General features: G+C 42.6%; 1 protein-coding gene across 2 annotated transcripts in view; it reads left to right on the forward strand.

The window, feature by feature from the left end:
- The first annotated feature begins 1,741 nt into the window (after positions 1–1,741).
- Positions 1,742–25,877, forward strand: part of INO80 (INO80 complex ATPase subunit) — a 97,461-nt gene continuing 73,325 nt past the window's right edge. The window contains exons 1-7 of one of the 2 annotated variants that reach the window (XM_042448392.1): positions 1,778–1,880; positions 14,870–14,964; positions 16,127–16,312; positions 20,558–20,727; positions 21,020–21,087; positions 23,893–24,054; positions 25,193–25,313. In XM_042448392.1, coding sequence (XP_042304326.1) covers positions 16,170–16,312; positions 20,558–20,727; positions 21,020–21,087; positions 23,893–24,054; positions 25,193–25,313 — 664 coding nt within the window. In that variant the 5' untranslated portion in view covers positions 1,778–1,880; positions 14,870–14,964; positions 16,127–16,169. Of the gene's footprint in view, positions 1,881–14,869; positions 14,965–16,126; positions 16,313–20,557; positions 20,728–21,019; positions 21,088–23,892; positions 24,055–25,192; positions 25,314–25,877 lie in introns of both variants that reach the window. The other variant, XM_042448382.1, reaches the window with a different exon arrangement.

The raw sequence follows: 25,877 nt of genomic DNA on the forward strand, positions 1-25,877 counted from the left end.
AACGCTGCAGCAAAAAACCTATGTTTTCCTTTCCAACCGGCTCCAGGCCTCCCTGCTAATTCTGATTTTAAAATTACTCTGCAACAACAGAGACTGAGGTAGAGTCATTTAACTGAAGTGTTGTGTTGAAGGCGCTGTATGTACTAGTGGTCCCCAAACTGTGTGTCCGTTAAGAGATTTTTTTGGACTTCATCTCCCAGAAGCCTCAGCCACGTTGGCCAATAGTCTGGGACTCCGGGAGCTAAAGTCCAAAATTCCCTTAAAAGGCAGAGTTTGGGGGAACCACAGACAGAAAACGTCTTCTGATGATGATGATGCTTCTAATGATTCATTCCTTCTCAGGATGCGAACAAAGTATGACAGCCTCAATTTGTTCATCTTTGCATCCAGAGAATCAGAGTTGGAAGAGACCCCAAGGGCCATCACTCCAACCCCATTCTGCCATGCAGGAACTCTCAATCAAAGCATACCCTCTGTTTAAAAACAGTCTCCAATAAAGGAGACTCCAAAACACTCTGAGGGACTGGGTTTCACTGTCAAACAGTCCTTGCTCTCAGGAAGTTCCTCCTAATGTTGAGATGGAATCTCTTTTCCTGGAGCTTGCATCCATTGTTCCGGGTCCTAATCTCTGGAACAGCAGAAAACAAGTTTGCTCCCTCCTCAATATGACATCCCTTCAAGTATTTAAACAGGGCGATCATATCACCTCTTAACCTTCTTTTCTCCAGGCTAAACATCCCCAGCTCCCTGAGTCGTTCCTCATAGGGCAAGGTTTCCAGGCCTTTCACCATTTTAGTCGCCCTCCTTTGGACACGCTCCAGTTTCTCAATGTCCTTTTTGAATTGTGGTGCCCAGAACTGGACACAATATTCCAGGTGGGGCCTGACCAGAGCAGAATACAGTGGCACTATGACTTCCCTTGATCTAGACACTATACGTCTGTGGATGCAGCCTGGCCTTTTTAGCTGCTGCATCGCACTGTTGACTCCTGTTCAACCTTTGGTGAACAGCCTTGGATCTGCTCTAGGACCCATTTGTTCGTCCTTTTGGCTGTCCATGGGACCCTCAGCCCTCTTCTGCAGCCCGACAGCTCAAAGCAGTTGCTTTTCTTCCCTGTCCATCTCTCGCATCCATACATGGCAATAATGCCTTGGAAGAGTCTGACTTGAGCGCCATTCAGACTTAACCGTCCGTGGGGCTTCCTGAGGAGCGCCATCCGCAAGGACTCAGGCCTGGCCTAGGCGCCTCCCGCCCGCCCCCTCATTCCAGCACTGAGAGTGATCGAGAACCTACGTCACATCCAGAGAGCTCCCGTCTGAAACCTGCTTTCTCGCGAGAACTCCGCAGAGGCCTCGCGCGAGAACTGCAGAAACTCACGCCACTTCTCTCCCTCCAGCCCGAAAGCGCTCGGCAATTTCCGTCGCCGGCCAGACCCGACCAGTCGAACGCGGTCGCATCGATGCCGGAGGCCCACTCTCGGGCCCTGCGTGGCGGGGAAGAGCGCGAGGCGTGGGCTCCGGAAGTGCGGAGGGGCGTCGGCCGCGGTGGGCCGAGAGTGCCCGCGGGTGGGAGCTGGAAAGCCGCAGTCCCCGTGCGGGGCTCGATTGTTCTGGCCTGGCCATGGCGCCTCTCCTCCCCCCCCGCCATGGCTCCCCGTGTCCCTTCTGCTCCTCTCCTTTCAGTGAGCGAAAGTGGCCGCCGCCGCCGCCTCAGCGCCAGCCGCCTCCTCCTTCTCCTCCTCAGCGCCGGCGCCATTTTGTCCAGGCAGACGCCGAGAGGCAGCGCGGCAGGAGACTCGCAGCGCAGGCCCCGCGGCGGGAGGAGAGCGCGCCCAGGGAGACTCGGAGCCACGCCGGGCCCAAGGCGCGCCCCGCATCCGGGTGAGTGAGTGGAGGAGGGGAGCCGCGTGGGGACCGGGGGGGCTCGGCGTGGGCCGGCGGCGTCCCCGACCCTTCGCCTCGCCCCTCGGCGGCGCCCCGGGCCCAGGGCCTCCTCTTAAAGGGACAGGCGGCCCTCCGCGTCTCTGTGTCCGGCGCTCTCTTTTGAGGGGGCTTGCTCCGCCGCTTCGCCCCCTAAAGCCCCTCTGGGCAGGAAGGGGGGCCTCCGGCGGAGGCGGCAGCCCCGGAGGGAGCCAGGCACGTGCGCGCGCCCCACGCAGAGCCGCCCCGTCCGCCCCCCTCCTCAGCCCCAGCCTCCCACCGGAACACGTGGCCCGAAAGCGCCCGCCGCCAAGGGCAAGGCTAGATCGGGAGGAGGAGGAGGAGGAGCAGGCACACTCTCTCAGCCTCAGAGGTGGCGGTTCTGGAGTCCTCCCCTGCGGGAGCCCACCGGGCAAGAAGCCAGGCTCTCTCAGCCGCAGGGAAGGCAGCGGCAACCCCCCTCTGAAGAGACTTGGCATGAAAAGCCCGTGATAGTTCTTCATAGCCTTAGAGTGAAAGCATACAACACAATATACGCTATGATGAGTTTTTGAACCCTGCTGACACTCTCTCAGCCTCAGGGAAACCCCTCTGAACAGATCTTGAAAGGAAAACACTGGGCAAGAAGTCACACTCTCTCAGCCTCTCTCAGAGGATGGCAATGGCAAGAGGCTTGCCAAGAAAGCCCTCTTCTCCACCTCAGGGTTTCCATAGAGCGGAAAGGACTTGCAGGCAAGCAACACACACAGGGTTCTGGGATGCCTCTGTCGCTTGGAAATTTTCCAGGTCGGTGGTTCCCAAGCTTTGGTCTGCCAGATGTTCTGGACTTCAGCTCCCAGAATCCCTTACTGCTGGCCAAGCTGCCTAGGACTTCTGGGAAGTGAAGAGCCAAACACGGTTAAGGTGGAAGCTTGGGAATCACTGTATGTCTTCATCCCATGGAGAGTGAGCCCATTTTGGTCTGTGATGCCCTGTTTGATTGATGTGCAGATGTTTTTTAGCACTGCTTAGTATTTGTTCTTGTGTGTCCTTCAAAGAGGAGTAGTTCTGGAATGTCACTTAGGTCCAAAACACATTGCAGAAATAACCCAGATTGAGCCTGCTTTCCTGCCCTGGGGAATCTTGGGAACTGTAGTTTGCTGTGGTGCCAGAGCGCTCTCTGAGAGAGAAGGCTAACGGTCTCACAAAACTGCTTCTCAGAATCCCTTGCATTGAGGCAGGGCAGTTAAATCAATCTCAAACTGGATTATTTCTGCAGTGTGTTCTGGACTGATCACTGTTACTTGAAAAGCTTGTGGTTTCCCATACCAGAAACTGCTAATGGTTTTTCATCCCACAGTGAGTGAACCCATTTTGGTCTGTGCATCTGAGGAAGTAGGCTCAAGTCTATGGCAGCTCATGCTATCAGCTTCTGTCTTTAATTAATCTCAGAAGTGCTGCAGCTCCCTTTGCATACCATTTATGTATTTTACCTATTTAGAGTATTTATACCCGGCTGTTCAGCCAAAAGGGTCTCAGAGCAGCTTACAAATCATGACTTGGACATTTCTGTGCCCTCAGGCTTACAGTCTAAAAAGACCACGCACAAAAGGAGAAGGGAATGACAGTGGGGAAAGTCCAGCAGATCTTTTCTCCCTCTGGTGCCTGGATTGGTGTGCAAATCTTTTGACAACTTTGTATTTGTTCTTGCATCTCATCACATTGTTTCTGACTTATGGCAACCCTAAGGCTTCACAGTTTTCTTGGCCAGAATTGTTCAGGTTTACCTTTGCCTCCCTCTGAGGCTGAGAGAGTGTGAATTGCCCAGGGCCACCCAGTGGGGTTTCCATGGCTGAGTGGGGGTTCAAACTCTGATCGACAGAGTCATAGTCCACTTCTCAAACAACTACTTTCAGCAATCACGGTGTAGTGTTTTTTTGAAGTTGTATAGTTTCATGTTTACATTATTGGAGTGGGTAGAGGGGTACCACGATGGTATTTTCTTGATCTCACGTTTTAAGGTAAACTCAGACTTCATACACCTCATAACTGGTCAGGATCCAAGATATATTGCCAACAGGAGTTGAGTGTTCTTGAGAGGTAAAACATTTTCAGGACCTTTAAGCCAAATACGTCCTGTCTTTTTCTTCAGCAGGAGTAATTTTGGACAGGGTAGACATAAATACTGTTTTTATTGTATTACAAGGTATGCATTTGGTGTACCATTAGAGAGGTAATTTCAGTGCCTCAGTGTGATTCAACCATTACAGAACAAACATTTCCAACTTTTGGAGAAGTTTGTTTTGTTTTGTTAGTGCTGTGGAATACAGTCTACAGCAGGGGTAGGCAACCCTTTTGCGCCGGGGGCCGGGTTGCTGCCCCTCAGACAACTGGGGGACCGAAGCCAAAAAAATAAATAATTAAATAAATTTTTAAAAATTTAAATAAATAAATAAACCGGGACAAATGTAGGACAACATTTTCAAATGGTGGACACTTTTTTAAAAAAAGTGGAGGACACGCAAAAAAAAATTGCTGATTTTTTTAAAAAATGTTAATATAAATGCTTGTTTCTGAGGCATCTATAGACAATTGCTCCCCTTGCCCCTGCGTGCGAGAGGCCAAAGGCCCCGGCGGCAATTGGCGGCAGGACCGGGCTGGGGCCAGTCCCAAAGCCTCGCCGGGCCGCATCCGGCCCGTGGGCTGCAGGTTGCTTACCCCTGCTCTACAGCATCAGAGTTGGTGCTCTGTTGCATAATTCTGGCTGGCTGCTTTCAACTGGATTCATAACTTGATGGATTCTTTTCATGATTGTTGAATATCTCAGGATTAGAACAATGTGATGGTAGACTCTTAAATTAGAAAAGCTAAACAGTCAACTGAAACATTGCTGCTTTGAAAAATGAATAAAGTGAGAATGGGTATAGTCAGTCAAAGGTTGAAGTTACACATTATTACTGTTGCTCATCATTTATTTACGTAGCATCTGAAATTTGCAGGCTGTGTTACAATGCTTGCCATCTGTAAACATGCTTGACAACTCTAAAAGTGTCAACACTATAAACACTTGTGGCCAGGGTTACTCTTTTATAAATAAGATCCTCTCCATTTTTATTTGGAAGTCCCACTTACTTAATAGAACCTGTTTCTAAATAGTAAGTCTGTATAGGACTGAAGTAGCAGACCGGCAGCTTGTAGCGGCTTCTGGCTGCTCCACCCAATTGCTCCCTGATCGTCGTGGGACTGCAGTGACCAGATGCTGCGGTCTCCAGATGCGCTTTTTTGCTCTGTTTTTGCTAGTGACCCTGGGGTGCCTTAGGCAGCCATGGCATGACCTCGGCTCAATCCAGGGGCATACATTGACTGTACACCATGTCTCCAGATCGGCCTGAAGCCAGCGCTTTTGGCCTCTGTATGTTGGGCCCCTGTGAATCTTTGAGAAAGGTGTACTTGAACTTTGATCTCCTCAGTCTAAAACCAAATCTCTGCCTTCAAGTTCTGCTTTACAGTGACTCTGTCCTAGGGTTGTCTTGGCAAGATTTATTAATCGGAGATTTGCCATTCTCTTCCTCTAAGGCTGAGTGTGCATGACATGGCCAAGGTGGGTTTCAATGGCTGAGTAGGTATTGAGAACTTGGTCTCCCAGAGTCCTAGTCCAGCACTCAGACCGCGATGCCACACTGGCTCTTACACAGAAGATTATCACATGTGGCTTTTAAAGCGCAATTTCCCTGGGAAGGAAGTGGCTTCAGGTGATGTTGATTGCGTACCACCACTTCCGACCCATAGCTGCCGTGCCCTCCACCCATCCCTTTTCATTCATGAGGGAAACTTGTGAATGAATTGGCAATCACGCAATCCCCCAGATGCGAAAAGCCATTCCCGGGGCACTTGCATGATTGGCAGTCACATGGTATCATTGTTCCCACCTTCCTTCTTCCCCACCTCGCTATATAAAGCAATTCTGGAGCTCTGCAGCCTCTGAAGTTTTTTTAAAAATCTATTTTTAAAAGATTAAATTGAGACTGCAGAGCCCAGGAATTGCACAAAAAAGGTTGATTAAAAAAAACCCCAAAGGCATGCTGGGTAATGCACAGGGAGGAGGGCTGAGTTGAGGGAGAGGGCAGGAAGCCCCTGCTGCACAAATGAAAAACAATGCAATGATGTCTGCTATAAAATTGGTATTTTCCCATTTTATTTTATTTTTATTTTGGTGTGTGCAATGACAAAGGGGTTGGAGTGATCATCTCCTTGGTCTATGTTTAGTAAACTGTGTGCAACTAGAATTCAAGGGCATAGCTGTGTTAACCTGGAAAAATCAGTATGCAAAGGGATCTTGTCACACATTTGAGACTATGTAAAGGAAGAAGCTGGTAGCATGAGCTTTCTTTGACTTTGCTCTATTTCCCCAATGCAACCAAGGAAGTAGACTCAAGTCTACGAAAACTGATGCTACCAGCTTCTTCCTTTCTGTTAGTCTCAAATGTGCTACAAGATCCCTTTGCATACTATGTACAACTAATTTTGTAGCATGGCACTATCTCTGTAGCTTTAGTAAATACAGTGCACCTGCGCCATATCCGGGTATGCCTTATGTGGTTTCCAGCATACGTTGGAAGCTGTGCTGGAAAAAAAACCTTGCGTGCCCCAGAAGAAGTAATGGAGTGTATGCCTGTGGTGCGTGCACCTCGCTGTGGGCACATGCATCAAATGGGGCTCGAGCATATGCGTTTTTTCCCTTATGCGGGCGGTCCGGAACGTGAAGTGAAGACAATTTACAGCAAATAAACAAAAAAACCCAAAAAACTCACTTATGTTCTATTTGAGGATTGAAGCAGATGGATTAAGTTGAACAACAAACGTCATTTCTTAGATGTGACAAAAAGAGTTGTGTGAAACAGTCATCTGTCACTAATGCTATTTTTTTGTTTAGCTTTCTATAATTCACAGAATTCAAAGATATAGCCGTGTTAGTCTGTAGAATCAGTAAGTAGAGAGATCCTGTAGCACCTTTGAGACTACTGTATATACTCAACTATAAGTTGACCTTATGTATAAGTCGAGGGCAGGTTTTGGGACCAGAATTATGGATTTTGGTATGATCCATGGATAAATCGAGGTTAAACTTAGGTGCAGCATGTAACAAAGGGTCTTAAGCATGAAGCAAAGGAAAACAATGGCAAAGAACTTACAAAATTACAGCAGGCACAACGATTTGCGCTCACACTAAGGATCCAAGTAGACCACAAATTGAACATGAGTCAACAGTGTGATGCGGCAGCTAAAAAGGCCAATGCAATTTTAGCCTGCATCAATAAAAGTATAATGTCTAGATCAAGAGAAGTAATAGTGCCACTGTATTCTGCTTTGGTCAGACCCTACCTGGAATACTGTGTCCAGTTCTGAGCACCACAATTCAAAAAGGATGTTGAGAACTGCAGCATGTCCAAAGGAGGGCGACTAAAATGGTGAAGGGTCTGGAATCCAGGCCCTATGAGGAATGACTTAGGGAGCTAGGAATGTTTAGCCTGGAGGAGAGAAAGTTAGAGGTGATATGATAGCCCTATTTAAATATTTGAAGGGATGTCATATTGAGAAGAGAGCAAGCTTGTTTTCTGCTGCTCTAGAGAATGACCCGGAACAATGGATGCAAGCTCCAGGAAAAGAGATTCCACCTAAATATTAGGAGGAACTTCCTGACAGTAAGGGCTGTTCGACAGTGGATCACATTCCCTCAGAGAGTGGTGGAGTCTTCTTCCTTGGAGGTCTTTAAGCAGAGGCTGGATGGCCATCTGTTGGAGATTCTTTGATTGTGAGTTCCTGCATGGCAGGGGGTTGGACTGGATGGCCCTTGTAGTCTCTTCCAACTCTATGATTCTTGGATGAGAGAGCAGGGTGGGGATCAGTGGTTCCATAACAAATTACACTTTTGCCTTTCCCCAGGGGGTGGTCCCTTTTTGATAACGAGTCAAAGTACAGTACTTCTTAGATTTTACGTCATAGGCAGGTTTACTCTTATATATTTATTGTTTTATGTACAGCGCTGTGCAAATCTACAGCGCTATATAAATAAATAAATAAATAAATAAAATAATACTTACATTGGCCTATGGATAGGTTTTTTGGGTTAATTTTTTTGACTAAAATTTCTAGACTTATACTGTACATGAATATATATAGTAATTGAAAGAAAGAAGTTGGCAGCATGAGCTTTCATAGTTGCCAACTTCCTTCTTTCTGTTAATATTAAATATGCAAGCCCTTCTTAGAAACTAGTATAAATTGAGTTGTATTTTCACTTCAAAAAATGCATTATGCTCCAAAATACTGAAAAGGAGACTCATTCATTCTTAGATTGCTCATAACTTTCTGTAATGCTTAGATTATTGTCAGTGTCAGGTTCATTCATATTGGATTGTAATCTTGTTTGATATTTTTTGTGAACATTTGTTTTCTGCAGGCATATGTTGATCATGTATCTAAATAAGGCTGACTATGTGTTTATTGGATACTCATTCCCCCCCTCACTCCCTAGTTCACCCATACTGTATATTGCTTGGAGGTAGACTCCCATTGTGTGTGAACATAGCCCAGGCACAGTTACTGTATCTGAAGCATATCTCTGTGGTACCACTTTCCCACTGGCCCCAACACTAATGTACTGTAGCCATGCAGTCAAGTTGTGATCTAACAAACGCCTAATAGCAATGTCAACTGCAAAACAATACCACTTTAAACAAGAGAAAAATAGCGACACCCACAACAACCATGGCAACATGTCAGATTTGTGGCAAACAAGGTATTGTACTGTATAGTGATAGTGCTACCTTTACTGTAACAAAGCGTGGAAGGAACCAGTCCAGTTGGGACAGTAATGGAACACATTATTAGCACCACCTGTCTCACAAGTAGTATACACTCCAGTAGTCACAAAGTCATTGCATCACTGTCATCAGTGTATGCTACCATTTTGTGGCTAGTACAAATGCAGCTATTGTCACCAAGCAGTGGTGTACGGGTTCCCTACAGATGGGGTTCTAAATGTTCTTGAATTACAAACACAGGAAAGCAGGCGCACAGAACCACAGAAGGAATGAAGTACAGAGCTGTCTGTTAATATGCCACCAGATCTATAAGTCACTTGGTAGAAAGGAGGTATCAAAAAGGATTGGGCTTCCTAGGGAAAGGATTCAGGACCACTTGGAGAATTTTGGTTGCAGGGAGAAGAATAAACTTAGTAAGGAAGAAAAAGCCAATTGGATGTTCCACAATGGAAACTACAGCAAGCTCAGCTCCCAGGAGGTCAAGAAGATGGCGTTTCATGTCCTACCATGGGAAATGTTGAAATGTCGATCAGAAGTAAAAGTCCCCTTTGGCTGTCTATGCAGCCAATAATCTCAGAAGGAGGAAAAAGACTACTAGAACCCAGGCTTCCCAGTTCTTAGCACAATCCCCTTATCAAACATCACAGGCAGCCGTGGGAGAAATCTAGCTGGGCCTTTGTAATCCCCTCATAAACTGGGGGAATGGGTGTTGGGAATTGTAGTCCAATACATTCTGGAGAGCCATAAACTCCCCAGCCCTGCTGTAAACCAGTTCATTTATCATATGTGTATGGCTGGGCTTCTTGGTCATTCTACTACTAAACAACTCCAACTTTCCTCTCAGTTTTGCAGCTGGGGCCAGGTTCAATCTCTGTCTGCCTCTGCAACTTCAGAAATGAAAGGGACTGGTAGGTCATCGCAGTCATCCGTTGGTAGTACTGGTGCAGTACACCAGATACACCAGTTACGACCCTTCCTGGAACGGGAAAACCTAGAAACGGTTGTACATTCACTGGCAACCTCTTGTCTCAATTTCTGCAACCCTCATGCCTCATTCAGAAGCTGCAACTGGTCCAAAATATGATAGCCAAATTGGTTACAGGGAGTTCTAAATGTGATCCTATTACACCTATCTTAAAATCCCTACACTGGCTGCCTATTGGATTCCGGGCACAGTATAATGTGTTGGTCGTTACCTATAAAGCCCTACATGGCTTGGGTCCAGCTTACCTGAGGGAATACCTCCTCCCATACAATCCTTCCCTCATTCTCAGGTCCTCTGGGAAGAATCTCTTGCAGTCTAAGAAAACCAGACTGGTAACAACTTCCCAGAAGATGTTTTCTGTTGCCACTCCAAAAATCTGGAATGACCTGCCAGAAGAGATCCGCCATATAACATCTTTGGAGGCCTTTAAGAAGGCAATAAAAACTGATCTCTTCCAGCAGGCCTCCCCAAACTGACCTCCTTGGAATGTTCACTCCCCAGAATGTTCACTCTGGTGAGCTGTTCCCACCAGACTGTGATTGTGATTGATTTTATTGACTACTTTATTGGTAACATTTTATTGGGAATTGTTGTTTTTAACGCTATTTTAAGGTGGGAGGGAGATACGGAATTGGATTTGCTATGTTTTGCTATGTTTTTACTTGTGGCTTGTTGTGTAGTATTTTTATTGTTCTTATGTTTGTTGTTATCTGCCTCGATCCAATACAGGGAGAGGCGGGATACAAATTATTATTATTATTATTATTATTATTATTATTATTATTATTATTATCTACATAACTTGCATCATCCAAGATTGCCTGGAGTTGGGAAACAACTGCTGTTTCAATCACGTTGTCTAGAAAAGAGAGATTTGACACTGGTCAATAGTTGTGTGAGTCCAGGTGTCTATGGAGGGCTTTTAAAAATGTGGTTGTACTACCACTTTTTAAAAATAAGACGAAAAACTTTTCTTCATGAGAGATGCATTAATAATATCTTGCAAGTTAGATCTAACTGTATTGAGTAGTAGTAGTGAGGACCTCCATTGTAGCTACAGTCATTCTGCCAGTGGAGTTGAATTGTACAGCAGGGGGGATAGCCATGTCTACTAACATCTTTTACCAATGGAAACAATTCTTATTGAACAGCAATAAGTCTAAAGTGATGTCTGAAATTAGGACAGATGAATAGGATGACCAGTCTTCTGTTCTACGAAATCTTCAGTGCCTTTGAAAGTTGAATGGTAAACAGCAGAGCAGATGCTTCACTTACCTTCATACCTGTATTATGTGCTATAATAGATTGTATACATTTCATAATTTTCACTTAGTTCTCACATTATAGAAGACATACTATTTTAACAAGGAACACTCCCAGAAAGGAAGTATTGGACTCATTCAAGTTTTCTACTGGTCATACTATATAATTTGTTTATAGTCGGGAATGTCCATATTTCTGTACCTGATAGTGAGTTAAGAGGAATGCAGAAGAGTAATAATAATGACCAGCAGTTGCACTGATAGTGTTTGCATGTACACATTGGTGAGCAAGCAATTGAAAGAGGCTATCACCATGTAGATCAGGGATGGAGAACCTTGGACTACATGACCCCTCTCCCCCAATCATTAAAGTGTGCCTCCAGACATAAACATGTGCTGCTAATTCACCACTGTTCATAGCAATTTCCCTCTGTTTTTTCTCTCTCCTGGCTTTTCTGCTGTCCCAACTGCCATGTCTGTGTTTCCTCCTCAGTTGATGTTCATTGCTTGGGGAGGGGGGCTGGCAAAATTGTCACCACCATTTTGTTGTTGTCATCCAGCCATTTCCTTTTTAAATGAAAATGTGTGAGTTGCAGCTTGCTGTATGTTTGGTAGGCATGGATTTGTGCTGTTTTAAAAAATGCTGTTCTGTGCTTGATTGGTGTTGTTGTTGAAGAAAATATGCATGCATGCATGCATTTGTTGCATCCAATACATGTCTGGACTAAAACACCATATACTGTTTGATTTTAGTAATGTCTCAAATAATTTATAATTTAGTTTGAAATTGCAGTATCCTGGACAAATTTCTATATTTGGAATTAATTTGCCTTGAGAAATATATTTCTGTGTATCTGGAGGGTTCTTTACCTATATTTTGGTCTGTGATGCTTCAGCTCAGAGAGTCAGCTGTTGGAAGTATAATTAATTTAGTCTGGGTGGTCACCTGTACACCACCCTCCATGGGTTACACAAGCAGTCTTGGTACAAACAGAAGTGACATGATGTCATTTCTAGTTTTAGGAACTGAGTGAAATACAGACAATTTCCACAGACTTGGAGGCTGGGTGCTTGTGGAGAGCAAGTGGAGTGAAACTATCACACTGTCATCGTCATCATTGTTTTTGGCCATTTTGTTTAGTTGATTTTTTTTTAATTGGCAGGGTTTGGGGGCTTCAAGCACCACAAAACAGGGTGCGTTTCCCCCACTCTGATAAAATTATTGAGGCAATTTTCACACTTTGCAGGAAGGAGCAATGGTTTGCTCTGCTGGATGTAACAGGACCCTGATTCTTGGGTTGGGGGGGGGGGGAGTTATACATGTTTAGATACTAGTAGTTAAAATGGAATAGTTAAAATCCTCAAAGATAGCTTTTCCTTCAGCAATAATTTGTGTGTGTTCCCCCCACCACCACCAGTAGGACTCTTCTTTTTTTTACATAGTGGCTCCCCATACTATGTGACTCCTGAAGCTAGCCTCTTTTCTCATGCATATGAGAGCAGGGAGACAAGTAGCTCTGTTCAGTGTCTTACAACATTGTTTGTTAGAGTATCTTACCTTGATCCCCCTCATACAAAATTGTAACATGAGGCATTTTGCCATCATCATCTACCCTTCCTCATGTATATTCACCATGAATGGTAGCATCTGAAAATATGTACAGTTTCAACATCTTTTTTAAGAGGGGAAAGAGAATTATTAAACCAATACATAATTTCATCTTTCTGTGGCATGGATGGATGGGTGGGAAACAACTTGAGGATATGTGTAACAGGCATGATTAAATGGCTTAATTAAAAATGCCTTGTTTTTGAACTACTCGTTGCAAAAGTTGAGCTCTGGTTCTGGGTATTTCTCTGGAATTCTGAGATGAAGTACCTGTTATGATTTTTAAAAGGCAAGTGTTAGCAATGGTGCCGTTCTAGTAGTTGGTGTTAGCCTAGTTCATTTGTGTGACAGTTGTCCTTTCACTAAAGTTACTGTTTGTGCACTCTACTTGATCCAAACAAAGTGCTGTAACTGCATAGTTTTTTGTGGGTTTTTCGGGCTATGTGGCCATTTTCTAGCAGAGTTTCTTTCTGACGTTTCACCAGCATCTGTGGCTGGCATCTGTGGCTGGCGAAACGTCAGAAAGAAACTCTGCTAGAACATGGCCACATAGCCTGAAAAACCCACAAAAAACTGTGGATGCCGCCCATGAAAGCCTTCGACTTTACATTGCTGTAACTGCCTTGTTTTAGATGTGTGAGGTTTGCCTTGTGGTTATGTATCTGTATTCCTGGACTGTAATTGTCTGTAGGCTTGGAATACACCACAGAATTCATTGTGTACAGACAAGCCCAATGATACAAATGCGGCTGTTCAGATTTGTTGGACAGATGATGAAACCAAACAAGAGGATTTATCATGCTTTAGACAGTTGTTCATACATGGGACATCACGATTTACTATTGGCAATTGAAAGGACACATTCCCTATTTCAGTCTGTATAGCCTCATTTTCTGACATCAACTGTATTCTTGGCATGGTACAAAAAAGCTGATACCTGTTTTTTCTAGCTTTGGCATATTGCTTCAGGGGGACATTTCTGATTATGTGGTCAGTGATGAGGTGTCTGTGGGTGTTTCCATCCCCCCCACCCCCGTTCACCATTACAATTTTTGGTACCCTTATGAGAATGCTCTACTCCAAGTATGGAATCGATATGCTCCAAAGTCCAGTGTTTCAATCACAAAGTGAAATTTATATGCAACTCTGTTCACTGTCTGCTGTAGCAAAGAATACTGCTAGTCTTCAGTGTTTGGGGAGTGGGATGGGAAAGGAACAGATGGTTTTTAAAATGATGATATGCCACCATAGCAATGTGTCATGTATTCTAGCTTTGTGGGTCTCTTTTTTTTTTCTTTTTTTTGGGCACGTTTTTCCCTCACCATTACAATTTCAGCAATCTATATGATTCAAATTCCAATATTTTGGTGGGTGAATGGGACAGTGCAAGAGCATCACCACCTTGGCACCACTGCATAAATTCATATGTGTTATATTTTATACACTGCTATTTTGTTTATGCTTAGGGAAACAGCAAAATCACTGAGGGTATTAATGAGTTGTTCATTATATAGTCAGCCATGTTTAGATCTCAACTGGAAGAGACCTCGAAGGGAAAAGAATCAAATCTCATATTAACTTTAGTTCTGCTGTCTTCTAGGGGTGCAAGATAGTCACACCCTACTTTCCTCCTCTAGGAGATAGAAGGTTGCCTCATAGGCCCCATAATTTCCAGTTAATTGGAAATATATATTTATGTCATAACCCACAAACCTATAATCAATTAGGTGCCTCATGTAAGGTATAATCATAATAAAGAGAGGTGTCTAATATCTATATGGAAGTAAGAACTATGACTCCTTTCATCTTAAGCATAAGGGTTGAATTGTGTTTGACTTATTCCCTTGGTGGAGGCTCAGCACTCCCTTGCTAAATGCTGTGCCCTGAGGAAGGAAGAATGTTATTTTTAAATGTATACAGTATATACATATAAAATGAAGCATTTTTGATTTTTGCAGTATTCACACATCATTTGGCTTGTTTCATGTATTTGTGTTGTATGTAGTGCTGGCAACAGTATGCCATTTCTGAGGTACAATTGTAATTTCACAGAGGGATTGTGAGATTTGTACTGTGCTATCTGTAGTAAAATGCATATAGTAAGAGGATGAAAACTGAGAAATTTGCTAGTTTGTATGCTGCACCATCCACAAGTTATGGCGGCTTATCCCATGGCATTGACTCTGTTTGAGGTCTCTATGGCGCTTTAAGGAAAATATTCCCCATTTGTTTGCCATTGACTTGTTTGAGATGTTTTGACATGTTCTAAAACACACATTCTATTAATGCAGTGCAATGGCTAGACCTGTTTGGCTTACATCACATGAACCAAGATTACCCCAGACTACATCTAATTCTCCAGATAGGGAAAGATCGCTAAGGCTGGGTAGGTTTCCTTTGCTATTCATTACTTTTCATTTGAAGAATCCATAATGTTTCCCAGGATATAAGTAAAAAAGCACAGACCTAAATACCCTAAAAGCACTAAACTCCATCTCATCTTGCATGCCAAGGAAGGTCAGCTCTGTAGTACTTGGATGAGAGACCACCAATAAATACAAGGTGGTGTAGGTTGTGTTTTAGAGGAAGGAATTGACCAAACCATCTCTTTTTCTTGCCAAAGAAAATCCTGCGAAATTAATGGGGTCGCCATAAATTGACAGATGATTTGAAAGTGCACACATGAGCACACACACAACTTCACAGTTTCAGGTAGATTTTTTTTCTTGGTTGTCTAGCAAGGCCTTAAATACTGTACAATATACTTGTGCTATCCACACTTTGTCATTACTGTTTAGAAGATTTGGCATGGCATTTGTGAAACAATTTGAATGCTTTGGTCAAATAATATTATACGTAGTTACCAGCTATTGATTAGACGTTTACACAAACTTGGAAAAAATTCAGAAGCAAGTATGATATTCTCATGCTCATTGAAATAGAATTTAAGGTGGAAACCGAACAACCTTAACTTTAAAGCACATGAGTTCTAAAAATAGCCTGTTTGGTCTGTTATTTGTTTTTGAGAGCTTTGGATTGTAAATAAATTGGATGTTGAAAATATTTCAAATCGCTAGGTATCAGAACAATAGTTTTAGGATCTTACATCACATATTTATGTACCTAGATGCATAACAGAAACTAGGTACCTTGAATTTATTTGTCTGCCAACACTACAATGTGGTATAGAATAACGAACCCTGTTTACGTGCACATTGTCAACAGTATTTGTCTTCTCTCATATAAATGTTTCCTTTCTTCCTCTCACCAGCCTTATCAACAGAGGCCATTTCAAAAACTGCTTCTAAATCCATGTTAAGAGTGAACCTTGTCTAGCATGATGAAGAGTAGAACAAATTCACAGGAGGAGAATACAGTACATTGAGATAATGAGGGCACAGTTCTGCACAGTGGCCTGCCTAGGCCAATTTCATATGAAATATGATACCAGAATGCCATCCCCCCAAAACACAGTTGGGGTTCTTTGATTTCTTTACTTTAAAAATTGATGCAATGATTGCATTCTTTTCTTTTCTTTTTTGAAACAGCTGTGCGTTAGGAGACATCTTTGCATGAGGAGAGGTTTGTTCTATGGCCTCAGAGCTGGGTGCAGGAGAGGATGGCAACTGCACAGAGCTGGCAACGCCCCTCTATCTGCGATATCTGGAGAAAGCTCTTCGATTGGATAATTTTTTACGACAGACATCTGCAGTATTCAACAGGAGCGTATCCAGGTATCAAAGCCTTTCCTTAGTTTGACTTGGGGACACTGAAAAAAGATTTGCTGCTTTCATGTTAAGTCTGTGAAATGGAAAGAACCATGGTTTTGATTCTGATTTTATTTCCATGAAATAATCTGAGGCCTGAAACAGATGGGCCAAAAAGGAGTGGCTTCTGGCCACTTAGAGGGCATGGTGTGCAGATGATGCATGCCTCCGAAGCAGCTGGAAGCCTCTCTGAAGCCACCTAAGGCAGCCTGAAGCTACTGGCAAAAGAAATGACAAAAAATTATCTTGCCAGCAGTTTGTTTGGGAGCACAGCGGTAGCCCGCTTTCAGAGCAGGCCATCCGATTGCCATGGCCCCAGGCTGATCACAGCTGATCACAGTCTCCGGCCTGCTTCATCCCAAAATTCCTGAAACGGGTTTTCTGTCTCAGTCTTCCAGTTGTAGCTTTCATGCATCTCCTGAAAATTTGTTTTTACGGATTTAAAGATCACCGGGAATTGCATGCTATACATTATGGTGCACTGAGAGTTGCAGATCAATTAGCCACCTAACAGCTTCAGGTTTTAATTAGCAGAAGTGAGGCAGAAGGTTCCTATGCACAATTGCTGATTCTAAAATCCATTCATTTTTCTATTGTTGTCATATCTACTTTGGACCTTAAACAACAAGGATTTTGAATGTTATGTGGGAGTGAGGTCAAAATCCAGTCTTATTTTGACATTGAATTTCTTTCTCCATCCCTCTCCCCTGCAGTCATTTGAAAACTAACTCTGGAAGATTTCTCAGACCTCCTGAGCAAATGGTTAGGGCTCATGGGGAATCTGAAGTAGGAAGTGGAGACTGCACTTTGCTGATTCTAACTGAAGTCTAGTGTGGATACTGCTCTTATTTTTGACGCTTGATCAAAACCGTGACTGTTCTTCGCCTTTGAATGGTTTTGAGATTTAACTTTCTTGAAATCTTGGCTACATGAGATAAAACTGTTTCCTGGGCTGGAGGGGGGAGAGTGAACTGTTTGCAAAACTTAAATTTCCTTTGCTATGTTAAAAACACAATAATGGCATTTTGAAACAGCAAAGTCTTGAGGCACCTTAATGACTTACACAAGTACTACATATCCAGAGGTAGCTGTGTTGGCCATATAGCAAAATTTTATTTATATTCTGGCTTTCCCCCAATAGAGAGACTTGAGGTGGATAACAACAAATTTAAAATAGTATTAGCTGAAAACAACACAGAAGCATTAAAATGTAGATATAAAGCCTGAAAAACAATTAAATAATTTTAAAAAGTTAAAATCATTACACATTAAATAATAATAATAAAATTTTATTTATGTTTCCCCGCCTCTCCCAGTGGATCGAAGCGGGGTTACAGACTAAATAAAAGCACAAAGTGTTTACATCAAAATTCAATTACAAATAGCTAAAAACAATAAAATATCCAACATCAGACAATAACAATAGCATCAACAAGCAAGGCAGGGATAATACACAAACAGGGGCATGTCATTCATATCGGGGGGGGGGGGGTATTCATATCAAGTGGGGTATGCTCGGCTAAAGAGCTCAGTTTTAACCGCTTTTCTAAATGTCTCTTAACGAGGCATTAAAATGTATTAAAAACTATGCAAACCTTAAAATCTGACATTGCACAGCAGTTAAAAGCCCAATTCTTGTCAGTTTGAAAAAGCCTGATGGCACAGGAATGCTTTTACCTGCTGCCAAACGGAATTAGGAGGAAAGGTGTATTAGAGCTCGGTATCATGAGCATACTACTGACAATTGTCTCCGAAACTCTGGACACCTCTTTCATCAGTTACATATACCGGTAGCATAGGGCACAAGACTGAACTTTGATGGGCCTTGCAGGCCAGTGGCTGAGAAGTCTAACATACATCCCTCAGTATCTCCCTCTGAGAGCACCCCTTCAAGAAAGAGCAGAGTCACTGTAGAACAGTACCTTCAAACCCCATCCCAGACAGGAGACTCAAAAGGATACCATGATTGACAGTATCGAAAGCTGCTAAGAAATTCAGTAGATCCAACAGGGACAGACTCCCTCTATCCAGTTCCCTGCATAGGTCATCCATCAAGGCAACCAAAGCTGTTTCAGCCCCATAACCAGGTCTGAAACCAGACCGACATGGATCTAGATAATCTGTCTCATCCATGATTGAGAAGCCACCACATGCTCCAGTACCTTGCCCAAAAGTAGAAGGTTTGAGACTGGCCTATAGTTACCTAGTATAATAGGATATAGGGAAGTTTTTTTCAGAAGAGTTTTTACCACAGCCTCCTTCAGGCATATAGGGACCCTGGCTTGTTGTAAAGAGGCATTAATCACTTCCCTTTACCACACCGCAAGTCTTCCTCTGGCCTGTTTAGTTAGCCAGGAAGAACAAGGGTCTAGTACACATATGGTGTATCTCACCTCTTCTAGGATTCTGTCCTCAGGCTGCACAGTTTGAAAAGTATCCATCAACACTGGACAAACAGGAGCCAAGGCTATATCTACTGGAACTCTATCAAGTATGGTGTCTTAAGTACAATTACAGTCAGCATCCTTATCCATGGATATTTTAGCCACAGATTCAAGTATCCATGGCTTGAAAATATTCCCAAAATATATATATATAAATGACAAATAGCAAACTTTGATTTTTCCATTTTAAATAAGGGACACCCTTTTGATGTGCCATTGTATTTAATGGGACCTGATCATCCACAGATTTTGTTATCCATGGAGGGCCCTGGAACCAAACCCCAGCAGATACCAAGGGCCAACTCTACATCCAAAATCTACAAAAAATGATACCTTTTTAGGCTGACCAAAATGCATAAAATATACATTGCAAGCTTTTTAAAATTCCACTGACTTCTTCATCAGGCAAAGATGTTCAAAATCATACTGGAGAAATAAATATACTGTATGATGATGTTAGAGTCATTGGCCTACATTTTGTAAATATGTTGTTGTTCACAGTTGTGGTGGTATGGAGCAGTGATGTAGCCAAAGGGGGGTGGTGATGGTGGTCCGTGGGGTCTTGACCCCCCCCCTTCCGTTAATTAATATTAAAACTTACATCAACTAAACCTAATCTAATCACAAAATATATGTTTTAAATGTAAAAATACACCCAAAAAATGTGTTTATTACTTTAATATCCTTATGTATTTGCAACGTGTTTACCCCCCATCCCCCCAAAATGGTGGCACTTAGTCTGGATCCCCCCCTTCCCAAAATCCTGACTACGTCCCTGTATGGAGGGATATTCATGTTGGTAAAAAACCTCTTTTAATATCCAGCCACCTCTGTTAGGCAGAGAACATTAAATTTCTCAAGAAGCCTCTTATGCTATTGCATTTGGAAAAAAATTAGATGCTATTTAGATAAAACATGACAAATGCAGTCCCAGGTGGTTGTTGTTTTTTCTAAAGTTTAATCTTTGTTAGAGGTAGAAACTTCAAAGATTAAGGTCCGAGTTCCTTGGCTCCCTCTTTAGGATTCCCCTGTTGTGGCTAAAATGTAGTATCTACATATCCAGGGGAAGCTACTGCAAAGTACAATAACATTCAAAATCCACAGAACAGCAATACTACTACAGTACTACAGTCTCCTTCATCAGATTCATGAAGTGTTATTGTAGCTGACAGATTAGTGTGCGTATCTCGAGACACACACACACATGGATAGGTGGGTATGACTTCCTGCATCTCATGTGAGCTGTTTATTAAAAAGGTATATAATACAGCGTGCCCGCGCCATACGTGGGTGCGCCATACGCGGCTTGAGCATACGTGCTCAAGCCGCGGGGCGGAAGGGGCGGTGCGTCCCATTCAATTGAATGGGCGCACGTGCCCGTTGTGTCCCGCACGCCGCCGCGCCACCATGCACAAGCCCCATTGTTTCCAATGGGGCTTGAGCATAGGCGGAATTCACCTTACGCGGCGGGATCCGGAACGGACCCCCGCGTAAGGCGAGGGCCCACTGTAATATCTATCAGGATTTAAAGTGCCAGGAGACTGTTATTGTTTTTCCTGCCACAGACCATCACAGACTACCATGGAAATTATATCACCAGACTACCCCTGGAAATTATATATATGAAATTAGACATTTTTAAACTCAAATATATTTTATTTTATATATGACAATCATGAGAAGTTGCTGTGCCATAGCACGGCTGTTGTTTTCTATCTATCTATTCCTTTTCTGCTGCTGCAGTTATATATTTTTAACTATGTTGTAGTGATGAAAGTGAAGATGGATTGGATGACAATCCTCTGCTTCCTCAGCCTGGGGGTCCCTTGATGCAGGTTAAAGAAGAACCTACAAGTTCCCTGCTTGGGGAAGGTTCTGGAGCAGGAGGAAGTTCTGGAATATTAAACACACATTCTCTAAATGGAGTGTTACAATCTGGTAAGTGTACTTCAGAATGAGTGTTAATTTGCTTTTGATAATAGTAGGTAGAGTAATCCAGTCAAGCAGATAACCATATATTTGAATCATCAGGCAATTTCTAGTTTGTTACTAGTATCCCAAATGTACAATTCAAGCTATCCATTTTCAGATGCATGCGAGCTGGCAACTGTTGTTATCAATGAATAGTTTTGTCTGTATATTGGGCTGGGATAAATATTTTCTTTGTATAAAATACCTTTAAATTATTTGCATAATTCAAAATTTTCCTCTTTGTGTGTTCTTTAAACAGAGCCAAAAACAGAAAAAGGGAGCTTATATAACTTTTCCAAATTGAAGAAAAGCAGAAAATGGCTAAAAGTAAGGTTTTTATTATTCTGAAATCTAGATCTGTTCATAGTTATGATTCTGTTGCATTGTTACAGTTGTTACAGTTACAGTTCATAGAAATATGAATGCTTTCTAAAAAATAGTTGTTGTTTTTTTCAAAACACCTCCCAAGATATTTTACAGCCTCTTATACAAAATCGTGGAGTCTTGTGACAATCAGTCTTGTTACGTGCTTTTATTTTCTTCATTAATACTAATCATGTACCCCTATCACATTAAACCTGGAATGGGGAACATTTTTCTTTACTATGAAGACTCCCCAAAACATGGCAGAAATCCAATCAGGGGCCAAAGCTTTTACTTTAAATCGTGGTTCAGTGCAACATTTGATCATACTACTTTCATGTGGTTGTGTACTTAAAGATGGGAGTATATTCATATGTTGAGTTACTCTGAAACAGGGCTGGGTAATATACAGTTCCCTAGATGGATGGTAGTTGCCATCATCCCTGGCCAGCATGATAAATGGTGAGAGGTTACGGGAGTTGTTGGACTACGGAACTATACATTTTCCACCCACCCTGCTAAAATAATGAGAAGAACCAGTAGTCTCTTAAATATGAGAAAATCCTTGCATGGGAATATCAAACTCTTTGCACAGAAAGCAGGTGTAATTGTTGTTGTCAAAGGCTTTCATGGCCGACATCCATATTTTTTTGTAGGTTTTTCGAGCTATGTGGCCATGTTCTAGAAGATTTTCTTCCTGACATTTTGCCAGTATTTGTGGCTGGCATCTTCAGAGAATGTTTTTCCTGGAAAAAGTTGGGTATATACCATATATACTGTGTGAGCCTGGGAATGCAGGAGTGATTTGCATGTGCATTGTTCTGTTGCTGATGGCAGGCCACATAGCCCAAAAAACCTACAAAAAACTATGTAATTGTTGTTATGGGCCTTCAAGACATCTTGGTTTGTGTGCCTTCATTTTTGTTTGTGTGCCTTCAAGGCATTTTTGACTTATGGTGACCCTAAAGGAGGCTTTGGGGAGGCCATTACTGAAAAAAAGATGTTCTTGGATCCCATCATCTTGGATAACTATCGGCCAGTCTCTAATATTCCTTTCTTGGGCAAGGTTCTGGAGCAAGTGGTGCCTTCCCAGCTCCAGGGGTTTCTGGATGAAATGAATTATCTAGATCCATTTCATTCTGGATTCTGACTTGGCTATGGGACAGAGACAGCTTCGGTCACCTTGGTGGATGACCTCCATAGGGAACAGGACAGGAGGAGTGTATCCTGTTGGTTCTCCTGGATCTCTCGGTGGCTCTCGACCATGGTAGCCTTCTGAGCCACCTCTCTGGCATGGGACTTAGTGGCACTGTTGTGCAGTGTTTCCGGTCTTTCTTGGAGGGGTGGACTCAGAAGGTGGTTTTGGGGTCCTATTCGACTCCTTGACCCTTGAGGTCCCTCAGGGTTCTGTTTTGTCCCCCATGTTATTCAACATTTCCATGAAACTTCTGGGAGAGGTCATCTGGAATTTTGCAGTGAGGTGTCACCAGTATGCAGATGACACCCAACTCTATCTCTTCTTCCCATTGATTCCAAGGAAGCTGTCTCTGTTCTGAATCAGTGTCTGTGGTCAGTAATGGACTGGAGGAGGGCAAACAAATCAAAACTTAATCCAGACAAGACAGAGGTGCTCCGGTCAGTCGTAAGGCAGATCAGGGAATAGGGACCTTGCCTGTACTGGATGGGGTTACAGTCCCCCTGAAATCTCAGGCTCGCATGTTGGGTGTACTCCTGGATTTCACTCTGAGCCTGGATGCCCAGGTTTCAGCAGTGGCCAGGAGTATTTGCACAGTTAAAACTTGTGCATCAGCTGCACCCATTCCTTGAGATGTCAGATCTGGCTACAGTGAGACATGCTTTGGTTATATCCTGTTTGAACTACTGCAATGCACTATACGTGGGGCTGCCTTTGGAAACTGCAAAATGCCGCAGCTAGAATGCTGACCGGGGCCAGTTATAGGAACCACATAACTGCTTTTACTGGCTACCAGTTTGTTTCCAGGCACAATTCAAATTGCAGGTTATGACTTATAAAACCCTGCATAGCTTAGGTCCAGATTATTTGAGAGACTGTATCTCCCTATGCAAACCTGCTAGAGCCCTAAGATCTTCCGGGGAAGAGTTTCTCTCGTTCCTGCCACCATCATAGGCTTACCTGGTGAGGACACAAGAGAGAGACTTCTTGGTGGCTGCTCCTGCCCTCTGGAATGCCCTTCCATGAGAAGCAAGGCTAGCTCCCTCTTTGTTTGCCTTTTGTCGGTAAGCAAAAACAGCTCTATTCAGGCAGGCATTGGATGTATAATCACAGAATGGCTTGGGTGTTTGTTATATAGGGTGAATACCATGGTTTTAGTGTGGTTTCTGTGTCTGTAATTTTTTACTGTTTTTAGATGATATTTTAATTGTTTTATTGTATTACGTTTTTAGATGTTATTTGTGAGCCACCTTGGGTCCCTTTGGGGAGAAAGGTGGGATAGAAATCAAATAAATGTTCTTGGCATGTTTCTTCAGAGGGGGGTTGTCATTGCCATCCTCTGAGGCTGAGAGAGTGTGACTTGCTCATATTTCTTTGTCTCATTAAAGTTTTTGTTTTTCAGGTAAGAGCGTAGGTCAGGTGGGAGAAAAGTACGAGAAAAGTACTGTATTTAAAAAGTTACTCCTGTTAAGCTTAGTTACCTTAATCCAGTTAGCACACCTGAGGGATTTTTATTTGCTGATTTTGTTAATTTGATCACTGTTATTGAATTGAAATGATCTTGATCTTGGCAGAGCATTCTATTGAGTGATGATTCCAGTGACAGTGAATCAGCAACTGATGAGGATGTGGAAGAGGGAGAGGAGTTTACTCTTTCTAGGGAAGAGCTTCACAATATGCTGCGATTGCACAAGTACAAGAAATCACATCAAAGTAAATATAGCAAAGACAAAGAGGTAAAAGATTTAAAGCATAATATGTCTTTGGCAAGCTATCATGGAGGGAAGCAATTAATATATACAGTGGTACCCCGGGATACGAATTGATCGCGTTACGAAATTTCCGGGATACGAAAAAGTTAGATTGGAAAAAACTGTTCCGGGATACGATGTTTTTTTCGGGTTACGAAATTTATTTCGGCGCGAAATTCAAACGCAAAGCGCGGCTAGCGGCTTTCCAGCGCAAACGGAAAGCCTTTTCGGGTTGCGAAATTACTCGGGTTACAAACGGAGCGGCGGAACGAATTAATTTCGTAACCCGAGGTAGCACTGTATGTGACACTAACCCATCATCAGTGCAAAAAGCACATGCTTTTCACAGTGCCTTTCCTCTGTCTTACAGCCATCATTATTCCAAATTCCATTGCTTGAAAAGAGATGTGTGTACCTCATTTTTCTTTTCTTTTTCTTCAAGTTGTCCTCTGAATGTTGTGATCTGAAGCACAACAGAGAATAAAAAGTACAGAACTGTGCTTTTTTATTTGTTTTCATTACGTAAAATAAATGTGCTTGCTGTTCTGGCGTTCCTCTTGTTCCTAACTTAATTATTAACTGACCAAACAAAACAGAACTTTTATCTGTTCTTTTATCAAATATGGGTTTAGTGGTCTCATCCCCCTTCACCCAAAGATGATAGCTGATTAGAAGTTCCTTTTGTGGTACTAAATTTAACTTAGGGCCCAAACAGACAGGCCAAAATAAAGCTGCTTCAGGTCACTTTGAAGGTATGCTGTTTAAATGACACATATATCTTAAGAGGCCAGAAGTAAGTAAGTAAGTAAGTAAGTAAAATTTTATTTGTATACTGCCTTTCTAAGACCAAGGCAGAAGCTGCGCCAAAGCTATGTTGCAGTCCTTAGGACTAGAGCATGGCTTTGGCATGGCTTCTGACCTCTTAGGACGCATGAATCATTTAAACAGCACACCTCAAAAGTGACCTGAAGCAGCTTTATTTTGGCCTGTCTGCTCATTTGAGGAATCTTATTTAAACCATAAATATGATCATATGTCAGGAGCTACCATTGTTTTAAGATATTTTTGAATGTTCTAATCCAGAGGTTTTCCTCGTTATTAGATCAATCCATGTTTTCTTCAGTTACAGCAGTACCAGTATTACAGCGCAGGTTTGCTTTCCACATATGATCCTTACTATGAACAACAGAGACATCTCATAGGACCCAAGAAAAAGAAGTTTAAAGAAGAAAAAAAATTAAAGGGTAAATACTATTTTGATTTCTTCTCTTGTGTTTCTAATCATCAGTAACAAAACAGTTTTGAATAGTAAGTTTTATTTAACTAATTTGTAGAAAGACAGTTGCACTAATATCTGATATCAAAGATGGGGCATAAAATCAGATTGTATATGTCTCCATATTTAGAAATTCTCATGTACATTACATCAGATCCAGAGGTGCATTTCAGGAACTGAAAGTTTATTCCATGAATGAGAAGGCTTTTCCTGACTTAGCACAAATTTTATATATAAAAAAGGGAACTAAAATCCAGTGTATGTTTCTGTTAGTGCAAGATGTTATGTGCAGCATTGTCAATAAGTCTTTATCACTTGGTATGGTGGTACAGGTAGCCAAAAAATCTCATACGGGTGAAATCACCTTGGCATAATTTGATTGGCTGTGTGAGTTGTCATTTATATGAAAACACCACTTGGTGAATCTGTGGCAAGTCAGAAGATGCAGACAGCAACAAGAGACTTATTTGTAGTGATGATGATGATGATGATGATGATGATGATGATGATGATGATGATGATGATGATGATA

The sequence above is a fragment of the Sceloporus undulatus genome, chromosome 1 (assembly GCF_019175285.1).
Source record: "Sceloporus undulatus isolate JIND9_A2432 ecotype Alabama chromosome 1, SceUnd_v1.1, whole genome shotgun sequence".
Lineage (NCBI taxonomy): Eukaryota > Metazoa > Chordata > Lepidosauria > Squamata > Phrynosomatidae > Sceloporus > Sceloporus undulatus.